The sequence below is a fragment of the Dasypus novemcinctus genome, chromosome 9, assembly GCF_030445035.2.
Source record: "Dasypus novemcinctus isolate mDasNov1 chromosome 9, mDasNov1.1.hap2, whole genome shotgun sequence".
In the NCBI taxonomy this organism is placed as follows: Eukaryota; Metazoa; Chordata; class Mammalia; order Cingulata; family Dasypodidae; genus Dasypus; species Dasypus novemcinctus.
Window position 1 is genome coordinate 54205297 of NC_080681.1, and position 25375 is coordinate 54230671.

At 37.5% G+C, this 25375-nt stretch overlaps 2 protein-coding genes across 3 annotated transcripts in view; one reads left to right on the forward strand and one right to left on the reverse strand.

The window, feature by feature from the left end:
* The window catches only part of TNNI3K (TNNI3 interacting kinase), a 423099-nt gene that overhangs the window by 63100 nt on the left and 334624 nt on the right, over positions 1 to 25375 (reverse strand). For both annotated transcript variants that reach the window (XM_058303361.2, XM_058303360.2), the window contains one exon: positions 22841 to 22950. In XM_058303361.2, coding sequence (XP_058159344.1) covers positions 22841 to 22950 — 110 coding nt within the window. The remainder of the gene's footprint in view (positions 1 to 22840; positions 22951 to 25375) is intronic.
* LRRC53 (leucine rich repeat containing 53) lies at positions 815 to 18654 on the forward strand. The gene is made up of 4 exons (XM_071217378.1): positions 815 to 922; positions 3122 to 3937; positions 12097 to 12612; positions 15279 to 18654. Exons 1-4 carry the CDS (start codon positions 835 to 837, stop codon positions 17666 to 17668), a joined length of 3810 nt encoding a protein of 1269 aa, XP_071073479.1. The 5' UTR covers positions 815 to 834; the 3' UTR covers positions 17669 to 18654.

The window sequence follows — 25375 nt, forward strand, 5'->3', positions numbered from 1 at the left end:
TGAAATCCAAATGATGTTACTATTTCATGGGAAGTTGATAAAGCATCAAAACAATGGTAATACTTAACATTTTACAAAACTTAAAGCATCTCATTTAACTCACAATATCTTCTAATGTGGCTATTTTATTATTTCTCTTTTATATATGAAAAGGCAGAGAATAAGAAAAATTGAATAATTTACCTAAGAATGCAGGCCATAAATAACAGAGCTCAATTCAATGCTAGGTAGAACTGAATCCTTCTTTATACTCCCTAAGTGTGGCATCTAAATCTGTAAGGCATATTAATTCAGTTTTAATTATATAAATGTCAGTGCATGAGATTCACTTTTGCATGCTGGAAAAGGCACTGGGTTGAAAATTAAAAGACTTGAGGTTAAATATTACTAGCTCTGTCCCTTAATAGCTATGTGACTTTGGATGTTTATTAACCACTTTGTGCCTTGGTTTCCTAGGCCTCAAATTGGGTTGCAGAATTGAGAGAACTAAATGAGATAGTGTATGTGCAAAAGCTCTGCAAACTGAAAGTGTTTTATGAAGGAACTTAATTTTTTAGTAAGCCATACCAATGTGTTTGCCCTGGATGTGAACTCTCTAAGTTCAAGTTTATGGTCAAACGCTTTAGCAGTTCGATTTAAATTCTATGCAAATTAAGGATTCTAGCCATTTATCTGGCGTCTTGTGAGAACACCAAGGTACTCATTCAAAAGCAGAAATGACCAAAATGCCTCATGAGCTCAGCACATGAAGATCATGAATAATAAATGCAAACCTTATGAAGTGCATTGCTCTCTCTTTTCCTTTCAGGTGTGTGGCTCGTACCCTTTGCATTCATGCTTCGATTGGTGGCAGCCTGCCCTGCGTCATGCACAGTGTGCACCAAAGACGTAACCCTCTGTCACCAGCTAACCTATATAGTAGGTAATACAACAAAACTCTAACAATTGTCATGACTTTTATTGTAGTAACTGCTCTCTGGGCTTAAACTTTTGAACAGCGACCCTTTCACAGTGACTAAGGACTGATAACATTATTTTGCTAATCCTAGGGTGCCACCAAAATTATTTTAAGGCCTTCAGTACATTTGAGACATTGTCATTGCAAAAGGGCACCACCATTTCATGTAGCTCAATACCTTTTTTTTTTAAAGGAAAAAATAGATCAATTTAGTTATATTGTTGTCCACACTTTGTACAGACTTGAATGCTACACCTGGCTGGAAGAACTATCAATGAATCAGAAACCTGAACTGCAATTGTTTGGCATTAATAAGATTAAGTGATATACCAGTGAAACAGATTATTTTCAAAGTACATCTAATTTTAAAAGTCTAGTTTTTTTATTGGTGGTAAATGAGCTGTAGAAATGCTAACAAGATACACTGCCTGTATTCATTACATATTGCTTGCTTAAGTCAACAATTTAATAAGACACCTTATTAACAAATTTAAGGAGAATGTGATTTACATCCTGATATCCAAGAAGTGATAAACAAGCTATAAGTTTTGCCAATGGAAAATTTTCAGACACAAGTCTGGGTCAAAGATGGAGTGCAAGAAGATGATTTCTTTCATTTCTAAATTCCTATGATTCAATTAGAATTCAGAGGTAGCCAATACAGTCTTCCCTGACAAGAAAGAGAGTTTCACAGCTAGTTGGTATGGGCACTGTTTCTGATCAGTACTGAACACTCTTCAATACTCAACTCCCATCTCTCTTATAACAGATTTCTTGACTGCATTTTATTTTCTGATCAGAGATAATTGACATATATAAGAAACAAATATTACTCATCAACTTTGCTGCAGCTCTATTTCCTCCTTTTCATTTACAGAATTCCACATATATGAAGTTAGATTTCATAAACATAGAGAAGCGAATGGCTGACTTGGGACAGTAGCTTCTATCGAGTGCTAGACAAGAAGAAATTGACAGAAACAATAACTTGCTCCTTTAGTCGACAAATCCCTAAGAAGGTGGGCACCCTAAAAACAAAACTCCACCATCCCCTATCAAAAGCATTGATGAGAGGAGAAAATGCCAACCTCACCAGCATTTGTTGAATTCAAGTAGTCAATAACAGATACTAAAAAACCCACAAGATTTAAGCTTGTTTGTGCTGCAGGAATGGGAGCAATTCTTCCAAAAGAGGCCCTCTGAAAATCCTGTCTTTTATGTTTTTTTAAAAATCTCTTTGTTTCAGCGATGCAGCCTGAATTTCATAAGGGGATTGTGATTTGCTTTCCCCATAGCTGACTGTTCTAATATCACCTGTAGACCTCCCAGGGACAACGGCCTCTTCCATCCTTATGACGCTGTCATTTGCAGTCAAAACAATTTTAGCATGATAAAGATGTGTTACAATAACTCCTGATTATAATACATCTTTATTGAGTTAAAATGCTTTGATTTCTAATGACAGAGCAGTGATAGCTCTGAGGTGATTATGGTGAAGGGATTTAACAGTTGGAAGCCCCAAGTACCACCTGTCATCTCATGATGGACTTCATTGGAGGGAACAGATATTCGACAGGAGGCCAAGATGGCCCAGACTTTAATGAGAACCCTGCTGACAGATCTTTGGGTTGTGTGGAAGGAATATGGATCCTCACCAAATTGCCAACTTGTAGCCTGGAGCTACACCCCAACCCATACCTTTACGTTTGGAAGAAAAGATGATTGACTTCAGAGTGTAAATATACATTGTGAGTGGAAAAATGATTTGGAAGCTTAGACATGTGCTTAGCTCTTGGTGAGTCTGTACCTGGGTGGCAGGCCCAGAGCAGGTCAGCACACAGGCTCAGAGGTAGGGAGCTGAAAAATCCATCTTCAAAGTAACACCAGTGGTGATAATCCCAAACAAATTAACTTTGACATCTAAAGGAACAGATGGGTTTATGTTTCTCAAACATGTCACAATAACAAAGAGCATGAATATCCATCATCCAGATAAATAGCTTGTCCTTAAATTTGGAAATAAAAGAATCATCTTCAATTTGTTTATTGTTCTTACCCAGGTGATAAGGTTGCTCAGACGGTATTGATTATCTCTGTGCTCTACTGTACCCCCTTGCCACTCACGCATATCCTGCTTCTGTCTTTGTTTTTCTTTCTCCACAGCAGCCCCTGTGACCACAAGGGTTTTAATCCTCACTGATGGATACCTTTCCTCAATAGCCAGCACAAATCTGTCCCTCTTGTTTAATCTTGCCCTGCTGTCTTTGAGCAGAAATGACATCGAGGACATTCGGGAAGATGCCCTGCATGGCCTTACAAAGTTGCGGACGTTGTCACTGGAGCACAACCAAATATCCAGCTCTTCGCTCACGGACCTCACCTTCAGCAAACTTCGCAGCCTCCGGGTGCTGGTGCTTAGCAACAACGCTCTGAGCACCCTGCGAGGGTCCTGGTTCCGGAACACCAGGGGCCTGACTCGGCTCCAGCTGGATGGGAATCAGATCGCTAATCTGACAGACAGTTCTTTTGGAGGCGCAAATCTCCACAGCCTCAGGCACCTGGATTTGTCTAACAATTTTATTTCCTACATAGGGAAAGATGCCTTCCGGCCCTTGCCTCAACTACAGGAAGTGGACCTTTCCCGAAACAGGTTGGCCCACATGACGGATGTTTTCACTCCACTGAAACAGTTAATCCTTCTGAGTTTAGGCAAGAACCAGTGGAGCTGCACTTGTGATCTCCAACCTCTTGCCCGTTTTTTAAGAAACTACGTTAACTCCTCTGCTCGCACTCTCAGGAATGCCAAGGACCTAAATTGTCAGCCGTCCACCCCAGATGTGGCCCCTGCAAAGAGTGTACTAAAGCTGCCTGAGACCAGCTGCAATTCTAAGGCTCACAACCTCACTCTGGTTCTAAAGGACAAAAGTCCCATCCTCCCAGGGCAGGATGTTGCCCTTCTGACTCTCCTTGGCTTTTCAGGTATGCCAGGGAGAAGTGCACCCTCCTCTTCTCCCTTTCTCTTGCCTATATTCTTGGAGTCTGCTAAATGATGATGCCTTTCTCAGGCCATTGGGGAAACTTACCAGGGCTTGGGAAAGGGAGAGGTTGCCAGGAAATGTGGGAGGATGAGAGCTGATTTGCCACAGCCCACAAGAATTTCTGGTTGCAGAGGAGCTGACTTAGAGGAAAGGGCCCCATAGCAGATGTCAAGAGCTCTAGTCCTAAAAAATGTAGCACTGTAATCCTGAGTAAGTTAACTTACTATTTGGACTTCAGTATTCATGTCTTTCATGAAGAAATAGTATCTATATTTTACCCCTACATTTATCCATTCATCCAAGAGTACCAGTGCCTTTATGATGATGCTAGGAAACAGGGATTTATAAAGATCTCTTTTCCCAAGGTACTTGCATTGTGTGCTTCTCCACGGTGTGGTAACAATCAGTGGGCTTTGTCAATTGTACATGGAGATGCTATATGATAATCACACACATGCTCCCATAGAGTGGTTGTATAGCACAGTGTGTAAGTGCATAAGCTCCGAGTTGGATTACCCAGGTTTGAATACTGGCTCTGCTCTTACTATGTGACTTTTGGCAGGTTATTTAGATTCTCTGTGCCTTGATTTCCTCCTGCTTGGGAGTTTTGAGTTCTTCTAAGATTTTTAGTTTTTCAATTCTTTTATAACTTTGGCCATACTTCTACAGACCAAGGAAGGAGAGGACAATATTTAACCTTTTAATTTTTCTATGGTAGATTTAAATTTTTAAACTATGCTTCAGTGATTGTTACATCTGACTGAATGAATGAATGAAATAAAGTGAGGCTGGATGTCACTAGTTGAAGACCAAGTATGCATGAGAGTTTTTGTGTTATCTACCTCTACGTGTATGCTCTCCCCCTACCTACCCTCATGTGAAATTCTCTGTATCTGTGTGTAGCAGTGATGATGAGAATGGAGGTATGCCAAAGCTGGAAAACCAGAGGCCCACAAATGGCACCCAGGACTAGACTGGTGTATTTTGAATATATGCTATAAGCAATAATTCCATAGCAGTGAATTAAGTGAGCATCAGATTTTTACCTTCTGACAGTTACACATTTATTCAGGATAGATGGAGACCTGCTTCAGGTCTAGGCAATAGATCTAGTACCAGCAGTAATTAAACTTACCTAGAAGTGAATTCAAATCTTCTTACAAAGATGTTTTAAAATCTGTGTAATAGTGTCAATAATTACACATATTAAGAAATAGTTCAACATAAAAGACAAAAGCAATAGGACATCAGACAGTTTTTTCTTAAATGTGCCTCTTACAATACTAGTTCTAAGAGATCATTAATTGATCGTCCAATACAGACACAAATACGTGCACATGTAAGCACAATGTTGTCAGGTTCAAATAAACTTGGCAAATACTGGACTAAACAAAGTGAAACATGATTATTTACTACAGTACTTCTCATTTTCTAATGAGTATTATGAAGCTCTAGAGGAAGATAAAATGTGGAGCATTTCTTAAACTTATTTCACTATGAATCCTTTTTTCACAGAGGATCTCACTGAACTGCTATTAAATAAGACATCATTTTGGAAATATTACTATAAGATAATTTTTGGTCTCTTTAAGGTATCTTTTATATCTATTTTCAGAAAATATCTTGCTAAGTTGACTGTGTTGCCTTGGTGTAGAGATACATGAAAATTCTGGAAGATACTAAAAAGTTTTGTCAAAATGATAGGAAGGGGAAACGGACTTTGGCCCAGTGGTTAGGGCGTCCGTCTACCATATGGGAGGTCTGCGGTTCAAACCCCGGGCCTCCTTGATCCGTGTGGAGCTGGCCATGCGCAGCGCTCATGCGCGCAAGGAGTGCTGTGCCACGCAAGGGTGTCCCCCGCGTGGGGGAGCCCCACGCGCAAGGAGTGCGCCCGTGAGGAGAGCCGCCCAGCGTGAAAAGAAAGAGCAGCCTGCCCAGGAATGGCGCCGCCCACACTTCCCGTGCCGCTGACAACAGAAGCGGACAAAGAAACAAGACGCAGAAAATAGACACCAAGAACAGACAACCAGGGGAGAGGGGGGAATTAAATAAATAAATAAATCTTTAAAAAAAAAAAAAAAATGATAGGAAGGTTAATATATATGAATAAAATGACAAATTATAAATATAATTACATATCTTTCATTCTCATGTATCTTTCATTGAGTAATTGTAAAATATGTGGTTTTAAAAAGTGAGTCATCTTTCAAAAGACACAGATTTTTTAAAATAAATGTTTATTGAAGTATATCATTCATACCTGCACATACATAAACAGTAAGTGTGTAGTGAAAGTTGTGAGTTAACAAAACAAACATGCATTTTATCATAAAGGACTCCCATTCATCACCTATCACCAACACCTTGCATTGATGTGAAACTTTTGTTATAAACTCTGAAAGAGCATAATCAAAATATAACTACTAACTATAGCCCATATCTTACATTTAGTGCATTTTGCTCCAACCAACGCAATTATTAACACTCTATATTAGTATTATGTTTGTTACCATTCATGAGAGAATGTTCTCATGTTTGTCCTGTTAGCACAGTCCATTTTCCACCACTGGATTTGCTGTGTTATACACTGCCATGCTTTGCAGTCTATTCAGTGTATCCTCAGAGGCTCTCATTTTCATCACAGAGCTGTGCTGTCATCAACTTGGTCAATTTAGAATGTTTTCATTACTCTAAAAGGAAAAGCCTAATACCCCTATACTCCCTATTGTTGTCCCTTAGAGTTGAAATATCTTCTTGCCATTGCTGCAAAATATTACAATATTACTGTTAACTATTGTCCATAAGTTACATTATTTGCACTTTTTCCATGTATCATCATATTCTTAGCACTTTGTAAAAGAAGAGCATTTTTTCTATTTCTAACATTAACCATAATCTTCATCCACCACTGAAATGACATTATACATACCCTAGATTATTCTCTAGTTTCAATTGACATTTATGTCCACATACTCCCTTTCATAATCACATTTATAAATCAGCAGTGTTAGTTATACTCACCATGTTGTCTAACCATCAATTCTATTCATTTCCACACTTCTACAATTAACTTTTTAAATAATGTTACTTACATTAAGCATCAGCTTGCATTCTCAACCCGCATTGCATTTTCTAGTAATCTATACTCTAGAGTTTACCTCTGTGAGTTTATGCATCATATTTAGTTCATATTAGTGAGATAATACAATATTTGTCCTTCTGTATCTGGATTATTTCACTCAACATATTTTCCTCTAGGTTCATCCATGTTGCATATGAATCCTATATCACTTTTTTACAGCAGTGTGGTATTCCATCGTATGTATATACCACGTATTGTTTATCCATTCATTGGGTGATGGACTCTTGGACTTGTACTATATTTTAGCAATTGTGAATAATGCACTATGAACATCAGTGTCCAAATGTCAGTTCACATCCTTGCTTTCAGTTCTTCTGAATATATTCCTAGTAACAGTACTGCAGGATTATATGGCATTTTATATTCAGCTTCTTGAGGTACAGCCAAACTGTCTTCCACAGAGGCTACACTATTCTACATTCCCAACAACAGTGAAGGAGTGTTTCTGTTTTCCACATCCTTTCCAGCACTTGTAGTTTTCTGTTTTTTCAATTAATGGCCATTCTATGAGGCATGAAGTGGTATCTCATTGTAGTTTTGATCTGCTAGTGATGGTGAACATTTTTTCATGTGCTTTTTGACCCTTTGTATTTCCTCTTTGGAGAATGGTCTATTCAAGTCTTTTGCCCATTTTTTAATTGGGTCGTTTGTCTTTTTATCATTGAGTTGTATGATCTCTTTACATAATATGAATATCAAACCCTTGTCAGATGTGTGGTTTCCAAATATTTTCTCCCATTGAGTAGGCTGCCTTTTTACTTTCTTGACAAAGTCTTTTTAAGACAAAAGTCTTTAATTTTGAAGAGGTCACATTTATCTATCTTCTTTTGTTGCTTGTGCTTTGGGTATAATGTTTAAGAAACTGTCTATCACAAGATATTGAAGATGTTTTGCTACATTTTCTTCTAGGTGTTTTATGGTTGTATCTTTTACATTTAGGTCCTTGATCCATTTTGAGCTAATTTTTGTATAAAGTGTGGGATAGGAGATAGATATCCTTTTTCTTTCTTTTGGATATATATATCCCATTCTCCCAGCACCATTTTTGAATAGACTGTTGAATAGACTGTCAAGCTAGGTGGGCTTGACAACCTTGTCAAAAATCCCTTGACCATAGATGTGAGGGTCTATTTCTGAGTTCTCAGTTCTGTTCCATTGGTCAATCTATCATTATGCCAGTGCTATGCTGTCTTTACCACTGTAGCTAAGTAATATGCTTTGAAGTTAGGAAGTGAGAATCCTTCAACTTTCTTCTTCTTTCTTAAGACATTTTTGGCTATTTGGTGTCCTACTCTTCCAAATAAATCTGATAATTCGCTTTTCCATTTCTGCAAAAAAGGCTGTTGGGATTTTTATTGGGATTGCTTTGAATCTGTAAATCAGTTTGGTTAGAATTGACATCTAAATATTAGACCTAAATATTAGGTCTTCAAGTCCATGAACACAGAATGCCCTTCCATTTACTTAAATCTTCTTTGGTTTCTTTTAGCAATGTTTTGTAGTTTTCTGAATACTGGTCCTTTATGTCCTTGGTTAAGTTTATTCCTAAATATTTGATTTTTTTAGTCACTATTAAAATGGATTTTTCCCTTGATTTCCTCCTCAGGTAGCTCATTAGTAGTGTATAGAAACACTACTGATTTTTGTATATTAATCTTGTGTATTTTTCAGAATTTTCTAGATATAGGATCATATCATCAGTGAATAGCAAAAGTTTTACTTCTTCCTTTACTATTTGGGTGCTTTTATTTCTTTATCTAGCCTAATTGCTCTAGCTAGGACTTCTAACACAATATTGAATAATAGTGTGACAGTGGGCATCCTTAAAAAGACTCTGACTTTGGATATAAGTTTACTCCATTAAGATTCTACTCCTGAAGTAAAAGTGTGGTGAATTATCTGTATCTCTAGATTGTGGGGAAAAGATTTATAAGTATAATTTTATATCTGATTCCGTTTTCTTCTTCAGCTATAGAGAAATCTTTGCAGTTCAAATCATTGTATACAAATAATCATATTAAGTTAATTTAAGCTAGCAAGTGATTATCTGGCACCAAACAATTATATTTTAACCCTTTGCATTCTGTGACCTGGTGAATAAAGAGATAGCTTTCATGAAGTTGTAACATGTCTCCAATGCATCTGTAACAGTTTGCCTTTTCCCGTGTCTTTTTCAACTCAGAAGAACTGCTAATACACTTTTTTTTTTTTTTTGAGGTACCAGGGTTGGGGATTGAACTGGGACCTGGGACCTTGTATGGGGGAAGCTGGTGCTCAACCACTGAGCCATATCAGCTCCCCTGAGTTGGTTTTTTCATTTGTTTGCTTGTTGTTTGTTTTTGTTTTGTTTTGTTCATAGGAAGCACCAGGGACCAAATGGCCTCCCATGTGGGAAGCAGGCGCTTAACTGCTTAAGCCACATCTGCTCCTGCTAGCACACTTTGTAAAAATAGCAACACTGCTCATGCCAATGAAAATCCAACCCTCTTAACGTTTGGCTGGCCCACAAGCTTCCTTTGTTGTCTTTGCTTTCTGCACTAATGGAAGGTGACCATAACTGAGTTGTAATAGGATACAAATATATCTATAGCATTCACATCAGATGAGTGGGTAGTTTTTTGCTATTATAACCACAGTTAGAGGAGAAACTTTATCCTTTAATCAGATTATGCCTATTTTCATTTCAGTGGCTGATATATGTGGTTAGGAAAAATTAGGCCTATCTTTCCTTTATTATTTGGTTTATTAACTTTGACAGCCTACAAAGTATTCTCTTCATAATTTGACTTTCATACGCTTTTCTCTCCCTAACAGTTGAGTCTTCCAGGACCCAATAGAGCAATACAAAATCCCAACAGCAGCAGCAGCAAACATCATCGTAAACCACCATGGCTGTTCCTTAAACCCTACTATGTCAAAGTACTGTATTAACCATATCATGTTTACAATCTTCCTTAATCTGCGTGGTATTAATTATACCCCATTGACAGATGAGGCAAAAATAAAGCTAAGAGAAATTAAAACTCTTGCCCCAAAAAAGTATCAAAACAGGGCTTTGAATCCAAGATTTTCTTATTCTGAGGTAAGAGATTAGTGTCATTAAAATTTAGCCATTTTCATGTATTTATAACATTGTCAAATGAAAATCCTTGTTTGAAATGACTCAAACTGTAGAATCTGGCAATTTAAAAAGTTATGATCTAGCATTTTCTATTATTCTTAAGTATTTTATGCCTTTAGTAGAGATTAAGCTATTTCAACACGTAACATTTTCTGGAGTACATTATTGGCAATTAAGTTTCAATGTTTTTTAAGACAGCTGGACCTGGTAAACTATACAAAGCTTATAGGATTTTTATTCCCTTTGTGCTATTCTAAATCTTTGACAGAAAAAACAACTACACATACCTTTTCCCTTTTCTTTCAAGTTCAAACAATATTATCATGTTTTCATTAAAGTTGTCTCCAATAGAAAGTACCCGGCACGATATGATCAAAGTGTCTAGAATGCTGAGATTATCTCATTCACTGTCCTCATTTCCAGAGGAAGGAACTGAGCTTTCTAGGGCAATTGGCTCAAGGTCACCCTCCATGTTTTTGGCATAGAGCTGAGTTAGAGCACAAATCTCCTTATCCAGTCTATACTGACATCATGTCTTCCTGTTCACCATTTCTAAGATTAGACCACCCAATATGCTTCATTTTCAAAATTCCTTCTGTTTATTTAAGAATATCTGATAAACATTTCTGGAGTACCTCCTCTGTGCTAGAGTTGTGGACACTGAGGATACAATGTTGAACAATTGTAGTGGGAAGGACAGAGAGTGAACAAGCAAATGAATAAATGAACACAATAATATCATATTGCAATAAGTTCTAAGAAGAAAAAATACTTGATTATGACAGAGAGGAGATAAGTTATGACTCAGAGAGTTTTGGTTTGAACATTGGCTGAAGATACTTTTTGCCAAGATGGGAAAAGTGAGGTGGGAACAAGTTAGACTTAGAATCCTGGATTGAAAAACCTGTGGTTCATTATTTTATTTAGAGGACTAGTTATACTTACAGAGAACGTTAATTGACAGTACCAGGTGACCTGACATTAGATATCAATCATTTTATTGTAGGAGTTCATAGAAGGGAGTGATCTTTACAAGACGGTAAAAACAGCAAAGGCATCAAGGAATTTGGGGGTATTGAGTTTGATTTTAAATAATAACTAAAATTCAAATATGCAGAGACAGGGAAAGGTATTACAAGCATCAATAAGAGCATGTCGAAAAGCTTAGTAGTGGGTTTTAAGACTAATGAATTAAAGAGTCTGAAACATAGTGTGTTAACATAGGGGAAAAAAGGCTAGGAAGGGAAATTATAGTCAGATTATACCAAGTTTTAAATGCCAAGGAATATGTCCTTTATGATAACGGGAAAACAAAGAAGTATGTTGAGCTGGAGAGTGGCATTTAAGTAAAATTAAAAATTGTAGGATCAATTTTTCTTTTGTGGGAGGAGTTTATGGTAGATAGGAATTTCAGGATAAGGCTAAATGTGGTCTATTTTTATTGGCTGTGGGGTTAAAAAGTAGGAAATTATTAATATCCTAAGGAATAGGAATAGAACTGGTTTGCCATAGGCAGAAAAATAATTTTAATGCAGGAATTATCTTTTTTTACCTTGAATGAATTTCAGTCTATGAAAAAGGCCTTTTTTTTCTATTGAAGAGATTCCAGATGATATTGTTTCTTATAATTTTTGATAAATGAAGAGAGATTCAGATTGGAAAACAGAGCAATGCTAAAAAATAACCTCTGTCTGTACTTCTTTTCCAAATGATGATGGATTTGCCAGTTATTCTGATGCCCTTAAAGTCACTAACCATCTTCGTGGGTTTCACATTTGGTGATTTATATATTTCTTCTTATGATGTTGTCTTTTAATAGTCTCTCTATTTGTCACAGGAGCTGTTGGTCTCACTTGCTTAGGTTTAGTTATATTTAACTGGAAACTCCAACAAGGCAAAGCAAATGAACACATATCAGAAAACCTTTGTTGCAGAACCTTCGATGAAGCCCTGTGTGCTCAGGAGGCAAGACATTACCATGCTAAGGGATTCTGTAACTGCCACTTAACTCAGGAAAATGAGCTAAAGGTCATGTCCATTGTGGGGTCCGGAAAGGAAATGCCACTTTTACAGGAAAATAGCCATCAAGCAACTTTGGCCCCCAAGTCTACAGCCCTTGACGGATCATTTAGAAACCTGCAAGGGAAAGACCATGGGGCAGACAGCACTTTCTTTTGCCTGGATGGCAGATGGCTCCAGTCAGGATGTTCAGAGCCTCCTGACAATATCGCAGCTCTTAATGAAACAGGCTTACTCACAAGGTATTGCCCAGAGAATGTCGAAAAGCTACGGAATCTTGAGCCTGGGGAAGTCCAACCTCAAACCCTGCCTCAGCATGTAACAAGAACATTGGGTGAGTTTATCTCATTTTAGAAATCCCACTCTGTTTCATTCCCTCCGAAGGAGGTAGCCTCCTTTATTTTTCTGAACAGGGGAATGCAGTAAAAACCATTTTAGCACCAGTCTCCCTCTCTTCCAAAGAATCTGAGCCTGTGTGTGTGTGTGTGTGTGTGTGTGTGTGTGTGTGAGAGAGAGAGAGAGAGAGAGAGAGAGAGAGAGAGAGAGAGAGAGAGAATTTGTCTACCACACTTTTGGGATGAAGTGAAGATGGAAAGTCCCCACGTTTAGGAGCCGAGAATGTATCTCTTACCAGCTGGGAAATGAATTTTGTGACCACACACCTAACAACATAAGTCTTCTTTTAAAAGAAGATTTTTAAATAGCAATAGTGCTGTTAAGATTTATGTGAGGGTGAGTATCGGCTTCCATTCCAACACCCCGTGAGCTCTAATGCCAATTCTGCAGTAAGCAACGTTCCCAGAGCATGACATATTAGAAGAATGGGCCTTCTAATGCTAGTGATTCATTTCAGGAATGATGTCAGGAAACATACTTTGCTTGCTGAGCTGTCAGGGATGATAACTTCCCAGTCCAGGGAAAGTCAGGACTTAATTCATCGTCCCACGTTGGGAGCCAAGTGAATCTGACCGTGACATCTACCCACTGTACATGGACGATGTCAATATTTAGGTGGAGGCAATGAATTAAATGTCTCCCTTTTTCTTCCTGAGTAGTAAGGTAATGATTTCAGGCTCAAAGTGAAAACTTTGACAGCTGCTCTGTAAAGAGGTTCCTGTCATTTATTTGAATTGGTTTACAACAAGTAGAGCTTTCCCTCAGAATATGAATGACAGAGGCACTGCACCAAGAAATTTTTACCATGGGGATCTAGCCCCAAGGATGGATTTGGGAACAATTGGATGAGAATGAAACCATATGTTATTTTCAAGTGTAGCATAAGGCAGGATGTGAATTTGTTCCATTACATTCCCTAGACTCCAGTTCTTACCAGTTTTTGGGGACTGATGATTTGACTCAAGAGCAGGATCGCCGAGGAAGGAAACATCTGCCACAGATCTGATCAGATTGTTTTTATTTTATAAAGAAATAATCGCTTAACCTTTCAATGGAATCATACCTTAGGCAGATGTTTCGTTTTAACCTTGTACAGATCTTAACTTCTCTGTGGGAACCTTCTACACTAAAACCTGGGCCTTTGATTAACAGAGAGAACACTAGCTTTGTCAAATCAGTACAATTACTTTTAAGAAACACTTGAGAAATTCTGCTATCTGCCAGGCATTGTACCGGAGATGGAGAGGACATGTATTTGAGGAGAGAACAGCAGAGATCACACCTGCTCCAGAATAGAAGTTGGTAATGAGGCAATGTCACTCTAAGTCTTCTAACTTGGAAACGTAGAATCAGAATTTCAGGGATAGAGGGACTTTTTTTAGAGATGATCTAGTCCAGTGGTTCTTAGTGTTTATTGTTGAGTCACAGAACTCTCTGAGAATCTGATAAAGGCTATATATTCTTCCTCTGGGATAATTTGTATACCACATGAAGTTCCCTTCTGGTCCAGCCTGATAATCAGAAAGTAAGTGACTTCTCCCAGGTCACTCAGGAAGGCAATGGCAGATCTTGGGTTAGAATTAGACTGAGTCTGAGCTTAATTTACCTGCTTTCTCTTAGTTCATTCTTCATTTGGCCAAAACCATTAAACAATACAGTAGAAGGTACACTGATAAGATGCAATTCATAACTTAATATATGCAGTGTGGTTAAGAGCATGGGGTTCAGTGTTAGACCTGAGTATAAGTCCTGGTCATGTTAATTAGTTGCCCTGTATCTGGGGGAAAGCATTCAACCTCTCTAAGCCTGATTCTTCATCTGTAAAAGTGATAGGATGATGGGACTTGTCAGTGGATCAGGTCTGTTGTGAATATTAAATGAAATAATGATGTAAAACATTTAGCACAATATGTGGCTATTAGTATATGCTCATTTAATGATAGGAATTACAGTTATTTTTATGTTTAATGTATATCAGTAATATTATGTTAACATTCAGTGTTTAAAATTCCCACACAGAGATTGCTGTGACACAGACCACATCATACTCCAAAAAACTTATTCATTTAATAAGTATTTAATGAACACTGTATCAAGTAATGGGAAATAAATATGGTCTCTCCTTTATGGAGCCAATAATATCAGAAGTATTTCTCTTTTGTTGTTGAAATTGCTTTCTGGTTGATACCTGAATACTATTCAATATTGCATCCATATTTTTTGAATATTGAGTTCCACATAGAAAATGGATGCCAAAAAAATTACTATGGCCATTTGAAAGGGATTCCAATATTGTGCATGTTTAAAGCTAACCTAGTCACCAACTAATCTAAAGATTTACAACTATGAGTAGCTTTTCTATTTCCAATCCAACTACATTTAATTCAGCATCACAACTGGTTGAAATGTAACCATAAAGAGTGTCACTGCAAATACACCAAACTGCCAAATATCCTTTGTGGGTTTGGCTAAACATCAGAAAAATATTCAAGAATTGCCACAACCAGAGGGGTCCTTTTATACCTTTCACAACATTTCTAAACCTCTGTTTGGTTAGGGTAATAAAACTCTTCGTAGTACTAAATTCCTGCATTTATTGTTCAGCAGGTATCAGCAGTGACACATTTAGTAGAAGATATGCAACATCCGCTTCAGCCTTGGCAAGAGGAAGTCTTGAAAAGCATTTAACAAATGATTCATGGCAGCCTTCAATAGAAAAAGAAGACAATGGCTTACAACCTCACAGGCAGAGACGTTTTATTACAAGCTCATCATCCAAGCCTTGTGAGCCTGAGGAACTCTATGTACAAAAGATCTTACAAAAACATAGATCAAAATATGATGATCCTTGTGGACTGTTAAATCAGAGCAGGCCTAGGTATTTCCTGCCAAACAATTCTCATATCTGTAAATATGTGCCCTGTGATCAATTTCAAGATTATATGAAAGAAAAGAAGCCAAATCACAGGGAACATTCAAAGCTGGAGAAAGAGCAGATCCAAATTAACAATGCACTAGAAAAATTCCTTAGGAGAAAAGACAACATAGAATTACCAGGGCTATCAACAAAAGTCAAGCAAACATATTCCCCAAAGAGGGTTAACTTCCATGATCCTAATTTAGTGGAAAAAAATAGGTTGGTGATGTTACCCAAAACAGCAACCCTTTGGAAACAGCAGAAAAATCAAAGTAACCAACTGACCAACTTGGATCTCAAAAAATGTGACAGATCTCTTGAGAGAAGTGCAAAAGCAAAATGGTTTACTGAGACACAGATTCTGAAAAAGAAGAGAACCAATCCATCTGACCTCAAAGGGAAAATTAAAGGAAAAAATTTAAAGTTAAAATTAAATTTACAACCTTTTAGAAAAGTCAGAATACATCCAGAGAAATCCTTGCTGGCATGCTCAAAGAAACACACACAAGTATTATTACCTCCTAAGAAATTATCCAAAGCTTTTAAGAAAGAAGCTAAAATAAACCTTGTGTCCTCTGTTGATTTTTCCCAGCAGCCAGAAAGTACTGAATATGTTAGACGGGGTTCAAAGAAGATGCCTCTCAAACATGCCCCAAATCATTCCTCATATTACAAAAGAAACACAAAAAATGCACCTCTGCTCAGAGCTAATGAATTGTTTGTAGTCAGCCAGAGTTCTGTGGATGGCAGCTCTCACCCTGCTGGTCACATTCCTGATGGAAGCCTGTTAACACTGCCTCTGCCCACACCCATCAAAGCTCAAAACGGGCACACCCACTCCCAGTTCTCCGACGGGCAAATGCAAGGTGCAGCTCAACTCACATCAGAAGTTCCTAGCTATTTACGAGCCACTTGGGGAAATAAAGGAAGTGAAGTTTCACCATCCTGTCACCTCACGGAGCCCACTTACCAAGGGGCAAAAGAGCTCAATGACCACATCATGGGGCCGGACAAATCAAAGACCAGTGAACTGAGTAAGACAAATCAATTTTCTTTTTCCCTGAGGAATCCAGCACAACTTCCAAGAGGACAAGAGACTGATACCTACAAAAAGAAACACACTGCAGATCAAAATCAGGCTTTACAACATAAGGAGCAAAAATCAAATCCCACACCATTTGGAAATGGAGATAAACAATTAATGATGAAAACCCCCAAATCATGTCAAATTGTGGAGAGCTGCATTAGGGATAAAGAGGGAAACAACGTAGGAAAAACCCTTCTTAACACAGAAACATATGATTCTGTTCTCATTGCCCAGACACAATCCAAGAGTAAGCTAACATTTATGAAGACAAATTCTATTCCATTCCAAAATAGAATAGAGCTTCCCAAGGACATCAGTACTTCTTCTCTGAGTACTCAAGCCATTTGGCATCTAACCAATGGTAACGAAAAAGGAATTGACAGTGCAAATGCATTGCCCAGAGATGACAGCACTGAAGCACTGGAGATAAAAATACTAGGGAAAGAGGAGAAAAAAATGCTGGAAAAAGGCAAGAAAAATTCTAGTATGTTAATTCAGAACACACAAATGACCTTAAATGGCACTGCAAAAGAAAAGCAGCAGACTTGGGGAAATGGAAAGACTGAAAAACACATATATGATTCAAGTTCTGTTGAGGAGACTATTACAGCTAAGGATTTGAGTATCATAAGTTCCCATGAAACTGAAAATAGACAACCTCATAGTGAAATAGATCTTCAAATTAACAGTAATGTGCATGATCTGAGAGAAGTTCAAAATATTCAACCAGACAAAGATAACAGTACTCATAAAGAAGGTGAAATGGCAGTAAAGAAGCATGAAGCACTTTCCCTCTTACCAGAGTCAAAAGATATTAGTTTTGAGGCAGAAAATGAGGTGTCGCTAATTCCTAGCAGAGTAAATGAAGCTGAAAACTCTGCTCCAAAACCTGCACTATATCCACCATCTGCTGAATATGCTAATACATCATCTTTAGAGGCAGAACAAAGTGAACAAAATAACTCAAATAATAATCATTTCCCACTTTAGCCTTTTTCAAAAGCACACATAAACATCCCCAGCCTTTGCATGCATTTCAAATGCATTATTTTGGAGGAAAATTCCTAAATAACTCTTTATCAATGAAATACGAGTACACAGTTAAATGTAATGCAAAAATCAAAGACAGAGCCACAAGATATGTTTTACACAATTAACAGAATGCTTCTCTAGGGAATAGGAAAGAAAAGTTTTGCCTGGTCCTGGAAAAGCAACCAAACATTAAAAAAAAAAAAGCAAAGTAAGAAAGCCTTAAGCAAATGAAAGGCTAGTTAAGAAAGAAATACTCAAGCTCATCCACACTTGATATTTACTTTATGGAAATTATTATATACATCTCAATTAGTGGAATTACTATATTGCTTTCTATATAGCTGATCAGATGTTCATGTTTGTGCCCAATTACAGTGTGAAAATAAAACTTGAGCTTTGTTAACTGAGGTCTAGCTAATAATATTTGTATATTTCATCCAGTTGTAACTGCTTTGTTGACAATTATCCTAGATTTTAAGTAGAAAATTTTAATACCCATTATTTCTCTAAGAGAAAAAAAATTAAGGATTTCCAGGGATAACAGACAGTTCTGTTAAAAAAAATCTGTAAAATCCTGTAAAAACCACTAGATGGAGATCTCAGCTTCAATCATTTTAGAAGAACAAATTCGGGACTTCAAGATGAACACAGTGGATCCTGAACAAAAAAGGAATTTTAACGCGCTTTAGTGCCAATTGTTATTATCTTAAGGTTTTGAAAACTAAATAACCCATTAGCATGTAAGCTTTTAAGGTTTGATGTCTTGAGTTTAGCATGCCACTATTGTTTGGTGTTGAGTACAAGAATTAAATGTGCTTATAAATATTAGACTCAAAAGTATACTAAGAATAAGCATCATTCATTCACAGCCACACTTACTTATTTGAAAATTATGTCTACTCAAATTATTTTATTATTGATATTCCAATAAAATATTGAAAATATACCTTCAGTGTATAGAATATTGTAATAGTTAGCCTTTCCTGGTGTGGGAAAAAAAATGGTTACGAAGGCAACTAACTTCTTATTCCCCTTTCTCTAATTCTGTCTCAGTCTATATATATGCACTTGCCACTGTTGTAAAGTTTAAAGGAGGAGTAGAATAATTTAACTCTATTGACTTACATGGCTCACGTAGCTTCTTTTTCCCTTCCTATTTGGAATTGCCAGCAAATGATACAATTTACTTATTTTGAAAGTCCCTAACCTTATTACCTTTCTTCTTTTTCTTTCCTCCCTGGATTGAAAACTTTCCTGCTTTTAATGCCAACTCCTCTCTCCTTGATTTTTGTTCAGCCTGAGCTTAAAGTCCTTTCATCCATTTGCCTCCCCTGATCTCACTTTCATTTTTTAAAGCACATTTAAGGTGAGAAGAGCATCTATGACAACTTCTTGCGTAATACGTTTATTCTAATTGACAGCTCCCTCAGCCTCGTTGAGTGGTTAATTTCTCTTGGCAGCTATCTTCTCCTTTCCCTATTTTGCTAAGCATGGTTACCTTACTGCAGAGCACTCAGCTTTGTTCTGATTCCTTTCATTACCAACAATATCCCTGATACCTAAGGACCGAACAAGTGCTCTGGTCACTAGCTGACTCTCAGTTCTCCTGGACTTTTTCCTCTCTTCCATTTCCTAAATCCAGTCTTTCACCTCCTTACGATGGTTCCTTTAAACTGGTTCTCAGATTTACTCTTGCCACTGCATCCCCATGGTAACCATTGTAGTCTTTGCGTTGTAAACAACAGGATTACTGCAATAGCAGCCCAGCTGGTCGCTCTGACTTTAGTGTCCTTTGCTTCGGTTTCAGCCCACTGGTTCTCAGTCTTTATTGAGCATAAATCACCTAGGGTGCTTGTAAAAATGCGTAGTTGCAGGCTCCATCCCAGAGATTTTGATTCAGTAGGTTTAGCATAGGATTCTAGAATATTTATTTCAACAAAGAGTCCTGGGTATTCCGGATCATATGGTTTGCAGCCCACACATCAAGGAACAATGCCTTGCCCCTCCCATGCACACTAGGAGATAATTTAATTCAGTACCTGGCTCACAGTAGGAACCACATGCTTTTTTTTTTTTTTTTTTTGAGTTAGTGAATAAATCCTTCATACCAAACTCAAGACTAATTTTCCAACAACATTATCATTTTTATCAAATTGCTTCACTTTTTGTGAGTCTACAAAAATAAAATTGCCTATAAAATTAATTCATGTCCAAACTCCATAGGCTGGCTTTCAAGAACTTTTCGTCCACCTCTTACTGATTTCCAATGAGTATCTCCCATCTCCTACAGGTTGGTATTCTCACTGTCCTATCTCTGTGCTCTGTCTGGGTCTTCACTGAAGACACACGTGGAAGAAAATAGTGTGCTTCAAATTCAAGAAGTAAGACAAAGACAGACGTGCAAGGAAGAATGAGTAGTGAAGTCTATAACACAGAAAATGATGAACAGGATAATCGGTGAACAGTATCTTAGATCTAAAGATGAACTTGTTTCAAATAATGCCTGGTATTCACATTTAACCTGTCAGTAGCTACAGTGTTTCAATGACCAATAAGTTTCTTCCTTCTGTCTGATTTTTCTCCCAATCAACACATGTTTTCTTTGCTTCGTGTTTTTTGCTCTCTCACCAACTCCTTTCTTTATGCAAACTACTAGTTATTCTTAGGATCTCAGCTGAAGTGTCACTTCTTGGCAACCATCCCTTATCTACATTTTCCTTTGTTTCCCAACTTGCTACAATTTCTTTATTATGAATTCTCATTGAATATTTTTCTTCTTATTCAGGGCACTGGTCTTGACTTGTAACAATAGAATCATTAATGCTGTTTTTCAATTAATCTCCATCTGACCACTATGCCATAAACGCCCTCGAGCGCATATCTCCACTGAATACGCAGCACCTTTCCCTGGGCAGTATATAGTAAATACTCAATAAATAACTGTTGAGAAAAAGAATGAAAGCTAGCTAATTGCTCCTTTCTCCTCATCACTAGGCTGCTGACATAATGAAGACACAACTGGCAATGTAACCACCACTCAACTAGGTCACAGACAAAAGCAACTCAGCTTCAGAATTCTGAGGTAGGCACCGCAGCCAGGCCAGGGGCCACTGAACTGGCAAGCCTAGATAGTGCCAGCAATCAGAAGTTCGGCTTTCTGAATATGAACTCTCCCTATTCTTTTCCCTGAACCTCATTACCCAGAGCCAGACTCTGTGCTGATATGGTTCCTAGTCAGCAGTAAAATTTTCCCACTAAGGATTCAATCTTTGGCCTCATAGTATTTCTCTCTCTCTCTGTTAGCCTTATTCTGGCTTCTACTTCTCATTACCCAACTTCTTGCATGTGGCTTCCTTTGTGCCCAACTCCCAAATGTTTTTGAAAACTACCAGTGACTTGCTTTTATCTCCAGATTAAAACTTCAGTATGTCCATTATATACAATCATGAAAAATGAGCTAATAAGAGCAGGTGGAATTCCCTTGATTATTTTTTGTTAAACTTTGGAATAGTTTACATCTTACAGAAGAATGGCAATTCTAGATTTGGTACTTGATAATTATTCCCAGAAATATGTCTGAGTTTAACATTGAAAGTCAAGGAAAACTTTTCCCAATATATTTTAAGGCATATAGTCTTCAAGACAACATTTTCTGGACATTGGATACAGGTGAGGTATTGGAACCATTGATAACTTATACTGACATAGTGGTATTCACTCATTGATCCAACAAGTATTTCTTGAACACACACTAAGTATGATTCTAGATGCTGAGCAAACAAAGCAAAACAACAAACAAACAAACAAAAAAGCCCCTGCGTTTGTGGACCTAACACTGTGGATAAGAAGAGGCTAGCCAAATAAATACATAATATATCAGATAAAATCATCAGGAGAAGAGTGTATGTATTCTATGATATTCTATCCACATCCAATAAGAATTTTCGTTTTTGTTCATAACAGTCTCATGAACACTTAAGGGATTGGGTAATAACTTTGGATTTTGTCTTTAGTAAAAGATTGGGAAACATGCTTCCTCCTTCTAAACAGCTGGTCAAGGGCTTATTCTATAATATTTACACTTTGGTGGAATATTTTGTGACATAGCAATAGCCTCACTCTATCTGCTACCTTTCTGATCAGTTAAAATGTCTGGTTAGGATCAGAAGCAAGGGCCTATAAAAAGAGGACCACAATAACTAAGATGATTTGTGCTGGTCTTTGTATGAGAATATCCAGTGTGAAGAATGTTAACTAATTCTCTCCACTCAGAACAGAAGAAGCAATGGGCTGAGGCCAAAACACAGGATTTCAAAAAGACAATAAATCGCACTGACAGGGAAATTCTTGGACACCAGGGCAGAGAGGCTGTGTGTTACCGGAGGTGGGGGGTAGCCTGTGAAACCTCTTCCTTTGTCAATCTCTGAGCTCGAAGTAGACGTCAACCTGCCTGGTGCGGTTAAAAAGAAACTCTTCCTGCAGACAGATGGTCTGGGATTTCATCCTGAGATTGTATGACTGTTCTCTCCTCTTCTCTCTTGATGTATGACCATATTTAAAAATATTTCTTTTCACTGTTTACATTCCCAATTTTTCCTTCCATAACATTGATCACTTCATTTTGACTCTAAATCTATGCTCTTAGCCACTCTCTCACACAGCCACTCAGAGAGGTAGAGAAGGACGAGCTCCAGGTAGCCTGCCTCCTGCCTCAGCCAGAGCTGCTACCAACCCCTTCTCCTGTGGTCTTTGCCTTAAGACCTGCCTCACAGTGAAAAGCCAACACAAATCCATCTTGTGCCAAATTTCTTTCCTCATGAAATGATTAAATGTGGCTCAAACATAGTTAATAAAATTGCAGCTGAGATGAGCCTGTGCATCATCTGTCATACCTTGGTCTCTCTTTTACTAATCAGTTGTGAGAAACATTTCAAAATCATAGAATAGCAGCAAAGAAATATGAGATACTCAGACTTCTTGAGGCAATTAGAGACTAAAGAGCAGAAGGCAAATCAGTCTTTATGACTTGACAGTCTTAAAATACACACTGAAAGTAGACTTTGGAGTTACACTATCTGTGACAGATTTTGGCCCTAACACATTTTCTGAGGGGAAATGAAAATTACTCACTTCAGGGCATGCGTTCCATCCTTGCATCAGCAGCGAAGATATGGGCTTGGGGATAGAATAACCGATGGGAGGTCTGATGTGGTGGTAAGCCATGTCTGCTGCGGCAGCCGCTGCAAACCAAACGGTCATGTCAAAGTTTTGAAATTCACATATGTATTTCAAGAAACATATGAACGACCTAAAAAAATCATCAAGAGTTAATCTCTGCAACATCAGCCTCAGAGGCCTCTATGCTGTTTCATAAAAATATTTTAAAGGAAAGTGTCAGTAAGTTGAAACTATAAGTTTATCTTTATCATTGTTCATTCTTCAGTAGTTTGTACAACAAATACTGTACAGAGGGAATTTATAAAAGAGCAAAGGAACAGTGATTCTCCAGGGTCATACAAAGGGCAAGAGCTTAGTGTGCCGGAAGTGTATGTAGGGTATATGTATAGGAAGTAAGGTATTTGGACATTGGGCCTTCTGATAGGTACGAAATGGTATCTCATTATTGCTTTAATTTGCATTCCCCTTAATGACATGTGATATTAAGCATCTTTTCATAAACTTTGTCATCTGTATGTCTTCTTTGGTGAGGTGTCAGTTCAGCTCTTTTGCCCATTTTGTAAATGAGTTATTAATATTTGTTTTCTTAATAAGTTTTAAGAGTTCTGTGTATATTTTAGATACACAGATGTATATAAGATGAATTTTGCAATTCTTTTCTCCCAGTCTGTGGTTTGTCTTTTTCTTCTCTTAACCGTGTCTTTGGAAAAGCAGAAGTTTTAATGAAGTCCAACTTATCAATTTTTTCTTTCATGGATCATGCTTTTGGTATTGGAGCTAAAAAACTCACCACTCAACCCAAGTTTGCCTTAAGATTTTCTGGTATATTGTCATATAAAAATTTTATAGTTTGCATTTTACATTTATGTCTATGGTCCATTTTGAGTTAATTTTTGTGAAAGGTTTAAGGTCTGTGTCTGGATTCATTTTCTTCTTTTTTGCATGAAGATATTCAGTGCCATTTGTTAAAAAGACTATCCTTTCTCCATCAAATTGTCAGTGTTCCCTTGTCAAAGATCAGCTGATGATATTTGCATGGTTCTATTTCTAGGCTATTCAGTTCCATTGATCTATTTATCCATTCTTTTGCTAATGTCAGCTTTTCTTGATCAGTATAGCTTTATAGTAAGACTTGAAGTTACGTAGTGTCTGTCCTACATTTTTCTTCAGTATTTTGTTGGTTATTCTGAGTTTGCCTTTCCATATAAACTTTATGATAATTTTGTGAATATCCACACAATAACTTGTTGGGATTTTGATGGAGATTGCATTAAATCTACAGATCATATTGTAAATAATTGACATCTTAATAATATTGGGTCTTTACATGTAATTAATTTTATATATAATTAGTAATTGCTGCAGCTGGGACTCAAATCCAGGTATCTTGTTCCAAAGTTCATGTTCTCTTAAGCACTCTTTGCACTGAAAATATTTTATAAACAACACATGAAGCTCTTTCTTTCCTCAGAAAAATTTCTCTGCATCAGTGGAGGTTCAAGTTCCAGGTCATTGCTATTTCCTGTCTTCTCGAATGTGGTGCCCTAAGCATCGGCCTGTATCATAATGACTTTGAGATAGGCCCATAACCCCCATTCCAACCCACACATATTTATCTCCATTAAATTCTCGATTAAAACTTTCCATAGGTCTTGTGAAATTATATACAATTTAAATTAATCAACATTTCCTTCATTGATTATTTAGAATTACTACCTAAATTTCCTGTATGTAAAAATGCAGAAAATTAAGAGAAATAGAAAAAATAAGATCTTACCATTTTAGAGAATCGTTAATTTTTTTGCTTATTTCCTTTGAATATTTCTTGTACATTTTTGTATCATTGCATTCATGTTCAATATACAATTATGTAATCCTTTTTTTCCTAAATAAATATTCCTTTGTTATTAAAACTCTTTGTTAACATTATTTTGAATGATTACCTTTGGTATAATTTAATGAACCATTCTCCAGTTTTTTTTTTAAGATTTATTTGTTTATTTATTTCTCTCCCCTCCCCCCCATCCTGGTTGTTTGTTCTCTGTGTCTGTTTGCTGTGTCTTCTTTGTCCGCTTCTGTTGTTGTCAGCGACACGGAAATCTGTGTCTCTTTTTGTTGCATCATCTTGTTGTGTCGGCTCTCCGTGTGCACGGCGCCATTCTTTGGCAAGCTGTACTTTCTTTCACACTGGGCGGCTCTCCTTACAGGGCGTGCTCCTTGTGCATGGGGCTCCCCTATGCGGGGGACACCCTGCATGGAAAGGCACTCCTTGCACGCATCAGCATTGTGTGTGGGCCAGCTCCACACGGGTCAAGGAGGCCCGGGGTTTGAACCAAGGATCTCCCATGTTGTATATGGACACCCTAACCACTGGGCCAAGTCCGTTTCCCCTCCAGTTTTTGATTGTTCCAAATTTGGATGTAAATACTTAGTAGAACATCTTTTTAAATATGACATTTCCTGCTTAGCAGGTTATTCATTTATGCT

What these genes read in the sequence shown, in the direction of transcription:
- LRRC53 (XM_071217378.1), top strand. Translation starts at nt 835, where the DNA reads ATGCTTCGATTGGTGGCAGCCTGCCCTGCGTCATGCACAGTGTGCACC. An exon ending in GACTCTCCTTGGCTTTTCAG is followed by an intron (nt 3,938 to 12,096) that starts GTATGCCAGGGA and finishes TATTTGTCACAG; the next exon opens with GAGCTGTTGGTCTCACTTGC. An exon ending in GCATGTAACAAGAACATTGG is followed by an intron (nt 12,613 to 15,278) that starts GTGAGTTTATCT and finishes TTTATTGTTCAG; the next exon opens with CAGGTATCAGCAGTGACACA.